Here is a 13,339-nt window from a genome sequence, read left to right as displayed (position 1 = left end):
TGTCTATCTAATGATATTTACAGTTTACCTGGATTTCTCACTGGAAATAGAACAGTTAAGAGTGGGAACTACTTTAGGGTTGTTTTAATTATGCTTTAAGACGAAACACAATATTTAGAAACATCCTCAAATGTAATACCACTTTGTTTTTTTCAACAATATATTCTTCTTAGTGACTGACATTTCAAACAGGCTTTCTTAATTATTTCTTTTTATTTTAATAAAGCAAAACTACAGGTAAATGTTTTGCCAGATGACTTTTGTGTACTTATGTTCTAACATAGCACATGTTTGGCACCAAAAGATCTTAGAAATCACTATGAAAAACCATAAGATTTTAAATAGTTTTCTGACAGAAATGAACATTTCTGTTGCATCCCTACTTGTCACTGGCTTTCTTAAACACAGAAATATTCATTTCCATAGTCTTTATGGCTTTTTGGAGAATCTCTAAGATTGGTCCCATAGCCTTGACAATTTGTTCCAACAAATCTGCTGCTGACTTTGTGGGATTTCTGGAATCCTCAGTTTTTAGTACATCCTGCAGTTTTTTCAAGGTGTCTATCATAGTGGTTTTGGAAGAACCTGGACTCCTGCTTCTCTCAGATGTGGTGACATCTGATTGCTCTTTGGTGTCTTCTGTATAGAAGTCACTTAATTGAAGATTCATGATGGGGAATTTCATCAAGTGTGAAAGAGAAGATTCCAGACTCCCAAGGATGTTACTGCTGTTTAGCACAGAGATGATGACTGGTGTATAGGCACTTTTGAATACTTCTTTAGCTGACTGATGCAACTCCTCTACATTGGTACTCTTCTGAACCACAGAGCACATGGCCATTGCAACCTTGGAACATAAAGACTCCTTTTGAATTTTGTCATGTCTTGCATCCACTACAGATTGCATCTCCTTAAAAATTTTGAGCATTTGCTCAAAAAAATCCTTAATGTTACTATTGTTTTTCACAGCCATCAAAAGGATTTGAGTATTCATACTGCAGTTAAACAATTCAGTCAGGGTGTTTGTGACAGAAGCAAGATCTTGTACATGAAAGAAGAACATTTTGGCAGCTTGAATCAGTCTCTCTTTATCCTTTTCTGACTCTGAAGACATTTCTCCAACAAAGAAGTTCCAGCACTGCAAAGCAAAGCAGTAATCCAAATGAAAACTAAAAGTCGATTTGGCATCCATAAAGAAACTGAAAGTATAGTCTAAATATGAAGATAATTCCTCCTGCCAAGGGCAAGAAAGCTATACAAACATTAAAACAAAAATGGTACTGTGCTTCAATAAAAATAATAACAAAAATAATTAAAACAGGGTAGAATAGGGTTGTATCACCGAATTTATACCACATATCAAATACTGTGTGCAGGATCCCGAATATATGGATACATTGATATATTGAATTACACTACACTCAAGGATACTACCCTTAACTATTCAATGTAGTGAAAAATACTGGATAAAGCATTACAAACTACATATAGGGGCTCTGGTTCCAGTTAAGGTAGACTACGCACACTCCATCCGATCTTTCCTACTGATTACAATTAAAAATCCTGGACTGAATATATAAAATCACTATCAGATAATTCTGAAAGGGGGATGACAGAAGGCCAAGGAAGTAGGGAGTACAGCATTTAAAGGACAATAAAGCAATGAAGCTCTGACTTTTTGTTTGAGGGTGTGTTTTTCTGTTTGTTGTTGTTGTTGTTGTTGTTGCCGTTTGTCTTCTCCTGCTTCCTATATATCCCACCTTGGGCTCTAGGGCAGCCTGGAATTAGAACTGTGAACAAGCCCAAACAGGGAAAGCTCCAAAATAAACCCACTCTACATAGCAAATCAGGAGCAGGGGACTCTGCCAGGCAGATCCCTTTTGATCTAGTGGCCAGCAACAAAATGGTAGCCTCCCCCACCCCACCCTCTGTCTGCCCCCAACTAGTCATGAGCAGAGGCAGCCCCAAACACTTTTGACTTCGAGTGTTAACAAGTAACAGCAGTGCCACCCACCCCCATCCCCTACTCCCAACCCCACCCCCACACACACCTCACAAGTATAGCAGAGGTCAGCCAGCCCTTTGCCCCTACCCCTGCCAACTGGCAGTGAAAAGGCTGTCCTTATGGAGTGGACCCCTTTTCACTCTTCCCACTCTACCCTAGGCAGAAGCAACTGTGGTGCAGGGATGGTGGTAGTGACCTTGCAGGCTTCTTTCTCTCACTGCTTTGCCCCAAGGTGAGAACCAGTTGCAATGGGAAGAGCTGAAATTGTTTTCTAGCCAGAACACCAGGAAAGGGGACCCCCGGGAATCAAATAGCGGGAGGCAGACCACAGAAAGAAGCAAAAATTATAACCAAAAAATGGCACTGTTGGGATTTTCAATGCATGTAGACTTAATGTATATGACAATTACATCATAAAGGAGAGAGGGTAAGGAGACTTATGTAGTTAAAAGACTTCTTGATTTTACTTGAAGTGATAAAATATTAATTCTAAGTAGATTGTGTGAAGTGTGGAAGTATATTATAATCTCTAGAGTAACCATTAAAAACAGAGCAGGAAACAATGGGGCCACAGAAGCAGAAATGGAAGTGATGTGGCCCCACCTTAAGGCATGATCATGGCCACCAGAGCTGGTAGAGGCAAAGAACAGATTCTCCCTCAGAGCTCCCAGAGGGAGAGAGGTCCTGCTTGACTTCAGCCTTCCAGCCTTGAGAACGCTGAGAGGGTACATTTCTGTTGTTTAAAATCACTAAGTGTGAGGTAATTTGTGACAGCAGCCCTAGGATACTAATTCAGATTTTCATCAATAGGCAAATTAAAATGAAATTTCAAAATTATTTAAGTAACTACTTATATTACTCAAAAGATGGCTTGAAAAGGAAAACAGAGAAATTTGAAAAACAGAACAGAAAAACAGAAAACTAAGATTAAATGTTACACTTAATCTAAGCATATCAATAATTACATTAAATATGCATTTCTAGAACTAATTAAGTTTCACAAGGTTGAAAAATACAAGATCAAATGTACAAAATCAATTGTATTTCTATATACTAGCAACAAAATAAAAATCAGAAATTAAAATTAAAACAATGACCTTTACAATATCATTAAAAATAAGAAATATTTATAGATAAATCTGACAAGAGAAATGAAATATCTCTACACTTACAACTGTAAAATATTGCTGAGAAAAATTAGGAAGGACCTAAATAAATAGAAAGATATATATTGTTAATGGGCCAAAACACTCAATATTGCTAAGATGTCAGTACTCCTCAAATTAACTTATAAATACAACACAATTCCAATTAAAAATTCCAGCAGTTTTTTTCATATATGTAAAAGACAATAAATGTTCTCTTAATAGAATTAAAATAGAAGTCAACAAAGAAGATACAGGAAAAATTACAAAATATTGTAAATTAACACACCCTTAAATAATCTGTGGCTCAAAAAAGAAGTCACAAAAATATAGAAATTATTTTGAACTGAATGAAAATGAAAATACATCAAAATCTGTGGGATGAAACTAAAGCAGTGTTTGGAGAGAAATCTGTAGATTAAGTGTTTATATTAGAAAGGAAGATATAAAATGAATAATTTTAACTTCTATCTTAAGAAGTTAGAACAGAAAGAGCAAACATTCAAAGTAAGCAAAAGGAAAAAAATAATAAAGAGTAGAAATCAGTCAAATTGAAAACAGAAAAAACAGATAAAATCCAACAAAACTACAAGGTGTTTAAAGAAAAACCAATAAACTTTAAGCCAGATTGACCAAAAAAAAAGGAGAGAGAACACAAATTACCAATGTAAATAATGAGATGTCACTATGACCCTACAGACATAAAAAGGGTAATGAGAGAACACTATAAACAACTCTGAGTGCATAAATTCAACAATCTAAATAAAATAGGCCTATTCCCTTAAAAGACATAAGCTATGGAAACTCCTCCAAGTAGAAACAGAAAACTTAAATAAACCTATACTTCTTAAAGAAATTGCATCTGTAGTTAAACACCTTCTACAAGAGAAAATCAAGGCACAGATGGTTTCACTGGTGAATTCAAACAAACATTTAAAAAAGAATAACAATTCTATACAATACCCTCCAGAAAACAGAAGGGAGAATATCTCTCAACTCATTTTATAAGGCTACCATTGTAGGAAAATAAGAAAACTCTAGACCAATATTCCTTAAGAACATAGACATAAAAATCCTCAACAAAATATTATCAAATCCAATCCAAAAATGTATAAAAAGAATAATACATCGCAACCAATTTAAGGTGTATCCCAAAAATGTAAGGTTAGTTCAACATTAAAAAATCAAACTAAACAAGAAAAACCACATGATCATATCAGTAGATGCAGAAAAGGCATTTTTAAATATTCAATATACATTAATAATAAAAATTCTTAGCAAACTGGAATATAAGAAAACTTCCTTAATCATAGAGGGCTCTTACAAAGAACCACAGCTAACATAATAAAAGACTAGTTGCTACCCCCCAGGATTGGGAATTAGTCAGGTATGTCCACTTTCGCTAGTTCTATTTAATATTGTACTGGAAATCCTAGAAAGTGATGTGGGACAAGAAAAAGAAAATATTCAAATTGAGAAGGAAGAGATAAAACTACCTCTGTAGACAACATGATACCTACATACAAAATCCCAAGGAATCTACACAAAACTTCTTAGAGCTATTAGTAATTTTAGCAGATGCAAGGTCAGCATTCAAATATCCATTGTTTTCTATTCACTAGGAATGAACAATAGGGAACCAATCATTTTTATAAGTATCATTTATAATACTCTCTCAATAAAATACTTAAATATAAATCTAAGAATATATGTGCATAATCTGTGCACTAAGATTTTAAAAAAATAAAATTCTGAAGTAAAAAAAAATCAAAGAAAATGTAAATAAGTGGAGAGATAAACTCTGTCCATGAACTGAAAGACTCTATATAGCAAAGATGTCAACTCAAACTCTGTCCATGGATTGAAAGACTTATGTAGTTAAGATGTCAATTTTTCCCAAATTGCCCCACAGAATTAATGCAATCACAATAAAAAATGCCACCAAGATTCTTTATAGATACAGAACAGTGAATTCTAGAATATATATGTAAATGTAAAGGAACAAGAATAGACAAAGATTTTTCTAAAGGAACAGAGTTAGAGGACTCACACAATCTAATATTAAGATATACTACAGTAATCAAGACAGTGTGGTATTGGTGATATGTAGACCAACCTAACAGAACAGAAAGTCTAGAAAAAGACCCACAGATGTGGTCAATTGATTTTTTTTTTTTTTTTGAGACAGAGTCTTGCTCTGTCACCAGGCTGGAGTGCAGTGGCGCAATCTCAGCTCACTGCAACCTCCGCCCCCCACCGGATTCAAGCAATTCCCCTGCCTCAGCCTCCCAAGTAGCTGGGAGTACAGGCACGCACCACCACGCCCAGCTAATTTTTTTGTATTTTAGTAGAGATGAGGTTTCATCATGTTGGCCAGGATGGTCTCCATCTCCTGACATCATGATCTGCCCGCCTCAGCCTCCCAAAGTGCTGGGATTACAGGCATGAGAAACCGCGCCTGGCCGGTCAATTTATTTTTAACAAAGATGCAAAGGCAATTTAACATAGAAAGTGTAGGTGTTTTCACCCTAGAAGAAAACCTAGGCAATACCATTCAGGACATAGGCATGGGCAAAGACTTCATGACAAAAATGCCAAAAGCAATTGCAACAAAAGGCAAAAATTGACAAATGGGATCTAATTAAACTAAAGAGCTTCTGCACAGCAACAGAAATTATCATCAGAGTGAACAGGCAACTTATAGAATGAGAGAAATTTTTTGCAATCTACCTACATGATAAAGGTCTAATATCCAGAATTTACAAGGAACTTAAACAAATTTACAATCCCATCAAAAAGTGGGCAAAGGATATGAACAGACACTTCTCAAAAGAAGATCTTTACACGACCAACAAATGTATAAAAAAAAAAGCTCAACATCATTGATCATCAGTGAAATGCAAATCAAAACCACAGTGAGATACCATCTGATGCCAGTCAGAATGGAGATTATTAAAAAGTCAGGAAACAACAGATGCTGGCAAGGGTGTGGAGAAATAGGAATGCTTTTACCCTGTTAGTGGCAATGTAAATTAGTTCAACCATTGTGGAAGACAGTATGGCAATTCCTCAAGGATATAGAACCAGAAATACTATTTGACCCATCAGTCCCATTATTGGGTATATACCCAAAGGATTATAAATCATGCTACTATAAAGGCACATGCACATGTATGTTAATTGCAGCACTATTTACAATAGCAAAGACATGGAATCAACCCAAATGCCCATCAATGATAGACTGCATAAAGAAAATGTGTTACATATATACCATGGAATACCATGCAGCCATAAAAAGGAATGAGATCACGTCCTTTGCAGGGACATGGATGAAGCTAGAAGCCATCATCCTCAGCAAACTAACACAGGAACAGAAAACCAAACACTGCGTGTTCTCACTCGTAAGTGGGAGTTGAACAATGAGAACACATGGACACAGAGAGGGGAACAGCACACACCAAGGCCAGTTAGGCAGTGGGGGGCGAGGGGAGGGAACTTAAAGGAGGGGTCAGTAAGTACAGCAAACCACTATGGCACATGTATACCTTAGTAACAAACCTGCATTTTCTGCACATGTATCCCCCTACTTTTTTTGGAAGAAATAAATAAAAACAAAAAACAAAGATATAACAACAACAAAAAAAGAAAGTTTAGAGTTTTTCAATGAATGGTACTGGAAAAGCCTGATACCCATATGCAAAAACATAAACCTTGATTTTATGTCATACCATATACATACATAAATTAACTCAAAATGGGACATGAATATAAAAACATAAAACCATAAAACAGAAGAAAATACAGAAGAAAATCTTGTAACTTTTGGTTAGCTGATTAGTCCTTTGTTTGATATGTATGACACCAAAACATATCCATTAAAGAAAAAGCGATAAATTGGCCGGGCATGGTGGCTCATATATTCTTTGATTTATATTTAAGTGTTTATATTTAAGTATTTTATTTTAGTGTAATCCCAACATTTTGGGAGACCGAGGCAGGCAGATCATTTAAGGCCAGGAGTTGGAGACCAGCCTGCCCAACATGGCAAAACCCTGTCTCTACTAAAAAATACAAAAATTAGCTGGGTGTGGCACATGCCTCTAATCCCAGCTACTCAGGAGGCTGAGACACGAGAATCATTTGAACCTGGGAGGCAGAGGATGCAGTAAGCCAAGATGGCACCACTGCACTCCAGCCTGGGCGACAGAGTGAGACTCTGTCTCAAAAAAAAGAGAGAAAATTTAAAGACCTTATCAGCAATTTCAAATGCCACAAGTATGATAAACACTGTAAATTATTTCTTTCGTTTAGTCATTACAATGTCATTGGCAATGCTAGAAAAGCAATTTTGCAAGAGGCAGGAATATGTACAGAAGCTAGTATAAATATTGGAAAATAAATGGAGAAAATGAAGTAGAGGCAATGCATGTATACTACCCAACTGGGAAGTCTAACTGTGAAGAAGAAAGATAAAGTAGGCTATTGGGTCAAAAAGGTGATTATTTTTAGGTTTGGTTGATTTTTTTTTAAGTGCAACATTCATAAGTGCTGGCAAATTGTTGAAACAATCATAATTGAATCAGACAGGTTATTCAGGGTCATGTAATACATGGTTTTTGAGCAGAGATTTTAGGAAAAGAAGGGGATGAGCTTTAGGATAAAAGGGAAAACAAAGCATTCAAAATAAAAGAAACTATCAAGTGAGAGCTACATGCAGATAAGTTTGGAGATATTATTGCTTTCACTCTCATTTCCCACCACTGTCAATCCAGCAGTGAAACTTGTCAAATCAGCCTTCCTGATTCCCTAAAACCACCCTGACTCCAAGATCTACACTAAGAAAATTTGCCTCCTTCCTAAGGTTCAGTTCTGACTATTGACTTGACATCAATACTGGCTTTAGTAGTCAGAAAGATTTAAGAAGTTCAAGTTTTCAACCTGAGAAACTGATTGCAGAAAAAAGAAGTTCAAGTTGATTAGGGAGCTCAGTATGAAGTCAATATTGCTTCTAGTTCTTCTCTGATAATTATTTTGCATTGTTACTGTTTATCCTTAATTTTGGCAACTCCACTTAGGCTGCTATGTGGTAGGAGAGAAAGGAGTGGATGAGTAGGCAATAAATGTTAAGAAGGGTAGAAATAGGAGAGAAACAAACACCTTAGGAACAAGTGGGTTAAATGGTACTTTTCAACAATAGCCTCTTCAGAAACAAAATGCAACTGTTTTAAGACAGGGTAAAACACAGACATATTTTGTCCAGATACTGTAGGCAATGGAGTTGGTGACTCACGCTTTATTGTCCACACTTACTAATCAAGTTTACATAACTTACCCTTCCTGAAATCCAAATCTCCAAATATTACCCCATAATTAAAAGGATTTTTTAATGGTTCATTATTACCTACAGAATGAAATACTATTTCCTAGCATGACATTTAAGGCTATCTACAAACTATTTTCAATTTTCCATGACTTACCTTCCCTTAACTGCTCCCACTTACACCCTGTATTACCAGCATGGTGGATTTTGTCCCCTGAAAATGTTCTACAATTTTTGGTTCAGCTCCTTTGCTCTCAGTGTTCCCTCCATCTGTATTATCTCCTCTATACCGCCATCCTCCCCAAACATCTATTAAAATCCTACTTAACATCCATACCTAGTTCAGATATCCGTAAGTGGTGGGGCCACACATCCATACGTGGTGGGGCCCTGGATACATCAAGGGCAAGATGATCCACTGGGACAAAAGTAGAAAAGTGACCCCACTTAGCCCTTCTTTAGGATCACAGGGCAGCATCTTTAGATTTTAAAGTCTCCTGTCTGCCTGTCTGGCATTTTGATTCTGTATCCTGTACCCATCCATTCTCCTCTCCCCTCCACCAGGAGATACTGTTGTTAATACATGAATAGCTACCATTTCATAAGATTTTGCCACATATCAGCCACTATGCCAATTACTTTATAAACACTATCCCATTTAAACCTTATGAAAATCCATAAATTATTAACTAATACTCATATTACACCAATGGGAAAACTTAGAGAGGCTAAGTGACTTTCTTAGGATTACATGACTAGTAAGTGGTACTTGGAGTACACAAAACCAGGACTGTCTGAGTGTAAAGCCTGCTGTCTTTCACTAAGTTACACTGGGGCTGAGTGATTTCCCTGCGACTCAGGTGTCTTTGCTGCGGAGGAATTAACCGGTCTGAAGACTGAAGCCAGAAGAAGCAGCAGGGAAGACTCTGATCTGAATGTTCAGGGAAAAGAGTCAAGTTGGACTTTAAGGTTTTTATATTGTCAAGACAATTTACAAACATAGGAAGAGAAAGAGTGAAAAGAGGAGAACTCCTAGCTGGAAAGAAGAGAAAAAAAATTGGATGCAAGTAACTGCATTTATATATCTTGAGAATTTAAATAATCAGCAACAGTTAGAGGTGCAAATGCAACAGAAGCTAAAAGAAATTTAATATCTGAAATCGTTGACAAGATAAAACCCCAAAATCTGAGAGCTGCAATCAAAGAGCCATCTTCTCTACTAAATTGAATTAGCTCAGTTATATAGCACTTCTCAACAATAAAAAGTCCATTAAAGAACAGAAATTTAAAAATGTTTTACACACTATTAGTCTTCCAATTTGCATAACTTAATACTATATACTAAGTTTTTATTAATAGGAAATGAAGGAATTCTGAGGTCCAAGCCATGTAGAAATAGCCTATAAACCAGACAGGCAGAGGGACCCAGCAGAGACTAGCAAAGTCTGTAAGTCATCACATTCCATCAGAAATATCCAGATGAAACCAGACGAAAAAGCACTTTAACAATACTCCTAAACAACTGCTGGGACCACGGAACTCAGAAACACAGCAAGGTAAGCAACATGGATATTTCTATTAGTATTGATATAATACTGTTTCTCAGTAGTAGGAGGAATTTGAATTAGCCCGTCAGTCTTGAATCCTAACCATAAATAAAATAAAGTAAAAAAACAGCTTTGTTATAAGAGGATCCCATGACATGTTCCTTGTGATTTGGAAGGAACCTTTCCTGGTGCCTTCTCTGAAGACAGCAGAGAAGGAAGAAAATTAACAATTTCTAGGACTGATTAAGTTAGAGTGGAAGAGAAGCAGTAAAGACATCAATTTTAAGAAGGATTAAGGATAAAATGATACCTGTGTGAATGTGTGAAGTTTATATGGATAGTAACATTTCCTTCTATGTCATTAATATAGGCACTCAGTACCTATCTATGAAAGAATGAATGTGGAATCTAATACTGGTTAATGTATAGTACTTATACTCCTTCATAAATTATGTTATATCTAAATATCTCTGAGCATTTGCTGTGTGTCTCCAAACTGGCTGTTATCGTCTTCAGGGCAAGGAACATTGTCTTTTTCAAATGCCTCAAGGGATACAGTAGAGGCTTCACCAGTGAGCACTTGATAAATGCTGATGAATGACTTTAATATTCTTCTTTCTGGTCAGAAACATTTTTTAAATGAATTTATGTCAGAAAGTATATCATCACATCATGATCGATTTTTGTTTTAATTAAAGGCCACAGATTTTTGAATTAAAGGAGACTCAGAACTAGTTAGAAGCTGTTATTTTCTCCTGAAAAGCTCCTGACTTTACCTATACCCTATTTCCACGCTCCCAAATAAGGGAACTGTGCATGATGGCAAAATCCCGTTTGGACAGTGAAGAAAAGTGACACCAAGAAGAAATGTAAAACCTCAGAGAGCACTAATGACTAAACATCAGAGGTTTAGACGGGGTCATGTTTTTCTTTTTCTTTCTTTTTTATTTGTTATAAGAAAAGTTCAAACATACACAGAAGTGGAGACAATAATATAATAAACTCCCATGTACCCATAACTCAGCTTTAAAAATTATCAAAACAAGGCCAATCTTTTTTCCTCTATAACTCTACCCCACTATTCTTTCCAGATTATTTGTGAACAAATCTGAGACCATTTCATTTCATCTTAAATGTTTTCAGTATGTATTTCCAAATAGGCAAGAAATTCTCTTTTTGAAATTTAACCTTACATTTCCCAAATCAACAATATTTAAACAGGACTATCTTTGACTTAGAAAGATACCAGCACTATACTCAGTATCTGGGTGACAGGATCACTCACACCCAAACCTCAGCAACACACAGTATAGTCAGGGAACAAACTTGCGTATGTACCTCCTGAATCTAAAATAAAAATTATAAAAATTTTATAGCAGGATACTCAGTATCCTGCTATAAAAATTTATTTGGAATGCAATTTACGATACATATCAAAAGTAATAAAAATTTAATTCCCATGACTTATGCCACTAATTATGTAATTCTTCTAGGTACTTATGCTGAGGAAATAATCCAGATAATGGAGGAAAAAAAATCTGTGGGTATCAAAATGCTCATTAGAATATTATTTGTGATAGTGAAACAATTTTAGATTTATTAAACTAGGGTAAAGGTAGGGAACAGTATACGTCACCAATAATTTTTTTTTTTTTTGAGATGGAGTCTCGCTCTGTCACCCAGGCCGTAGTGCAGTGGCGCGATCTTGGCTCACTGCAAGCTCCGCCTCCCAGGTTCACGCCATTCTCCTGCCTCAGCCTCCCGAGTAGCTGGGACTACAGGTGCCCGCCACCACACCCAGCTAATTTTTTGTATTTTTAGTAGAGACGGGGTTTCATCGTGTTAGCCAAGATGGTTTCGATCTCCTGACCTCGTGATCCGCCCACCTCGGCGTCCCAAAGTGCTCCGATTACAGGCGTGAGCCACCACACCCGGCCAAATATTTTTAAAACTATAAATAGGGGAAAATGTTAAGTGAATATAAGATGAATTTTATTTATACTATTATGATAACTTTGTGAAGATACTTATGCATATAAACAAATTTTGAAAAGGAATAACAAAAATCAAAAGTGAAATGGTAGGTTTATAGGTGTTTTTCCTCCTCTATTTAAAAAAGTGTATCTATTACTGGTAATAAGTATATATTAAAAAATTGTTTTACCAAACTGTTCACTTTTAATTTCTCCATAATGTACCACCTATCAAAGTATAAATCATATATTGCATTCTCCATGAAGCTTTCTCTAATCACTTTGATATTAATTTCTAAGTTCAATAGCACTTGACAGTCAACGCACTACTGTTATTCACGAAAGTATCCTGAAGAGTTTTATTTGAACATATGACGATCAGTACATTTTCATTTTGTAAGGTGGTTCCTTTTCTGAAAAACTAAAACAACTGTATGATGTCATTAAATAAACCTTAACTTTTAGATACAATTATCAGCATATTTCTACCATATCTTATATGCTCTTTAATCTTAAATGTTGACTTCTCAATTCAAAAAAATTAACAAGGTTAGGTGCAGTAAGCATCCATCTCAAGCTAACCTTTGTCTCCATTTTCATTTCTTAAGGTGTGCTGACCAACGACATCAGCGCTTTCAGATGTTTTTGTCATTTTTAAATAAAATAACAAGTCAAAAATTTCCAAACTTTGTTTTAGCAACAGAACTCTCTCATCAAATAAAATTTTACCTACCCAGAGCCCAAATGTGTAGAGCAAGAGAAAGCACAGCTGCTCCAGTCCAGCAAAGGCCCAGGTGAAAAATGGGAGTCCCAGAGACCAAGAGCTCCACCTGCTGTCTAGCAATTCCCCATCGGCTGCTCCAGGGCACTACAGAACCCATTTCATGGATAACTACAATAAAATATTCAAATAGCATAAACTCTGTACAAAAGTGTATGGTAATTCCCCAAGTGGAATTTTTTACTGACAGGAAACACCATCATGTGATAATTCAAATTATGTAAAAGTTCAAACTTACCATACAATAGGTGTAGTTAATTAGAGCTGGATTAAATATACAACTTGCTGTTGGTGCCACAATCTTTGAAAGTGACAGGTCATCAATGAAAATGGAATAAGATGGAGAAAGTATATGGCTCAGAACTCCTCTCGGGCACAATATTATGGGTTGTTTGTAAAATATCACTTGAAGCTTGCGTGAGTAACAACTACAATCTTTAAGAAGGATGACTCCAAATAATTGCAGGGCTTTTGTTTTGCTGAGTGGAGTAATCACTTTGGGAGTCAGAACTAAATTGTTAAGGGCAATAGCGAAAATACTGCACACTGCCAACTATGGTTCTCTATG

General features: G+C 36.0%; 2 protein-coding genes across 9 annotated transcripts in view; one reads left to right on the top strand and one right to left on the bottom strand.

Moving 5' to 3' along the window:
- Window positions 1-194: 194 nt before the first annotated feature.
- The window catches only part of C10H12orf60 (chromosome 10 C12orf60 homolog), a 20,846-nt gene continuing 7,701 nt past the window's right edge, over window positions 195-13,339 (bottom strand). For 7 of the 8 annotated variants that reach the window (XM_009247506.2, XM_054526881.2, XM_054526876.1 and 4 more), the window contains exon 2: window positions 195-1,138. In XM_009247506.2, the coding sequence (XP_009245781.2) occupies window positions 380-1,114 (735 nt within the window). In that variant the 5' untranslated portion in view covers window positions 1,115-1,138 and the 3' untranslated portion in view covers window positions 195-379. Of the gene's footprint in view, window positions 1,139-12,723; window positions 12,862-13,339 lie in introns of those variants that run through there. The other variant, XM_054526882.2, reaches the window with a different exon arrangement.
- Window positions 9,278-13,339, top strand: part of SMCO3 (single-pass membrane protein with coiled-coil domains 3) — a 10,072-nt gene continuing 6,010 nt past the window's right edge. The window contains exon 1 of the mRNA XM_002822979.4: window positions 9,278-10,026. The gene's annotated coding sequence lies outside the window, so the exon portion shown is untranslated. The remainder of the gene's footprint in view (window positions 10,027-13,339) is intronic.

The sequence above is a fragment of the Pongo abelii genome, chromosome 10 (genome assembly GCF_028885655.2).
Source record: "Pongo abelii isolate AG06213 chromosome 10, NHGRI_mPonAbe1-v2.0_pri, whole genome shotgun sequence".
In the NCBI taxonomy this organism is placed as follows: domain Eukaryota; kingdom Metazoa; phylum Chordata; class Mammalia; order Primates; family Hominidae; genus Pongo; species Pongo abelii.
Note: the sequence above shows the minus strand (reverse complement) of the source record. Positions and strands in the feature narration are given on the sequence as shown.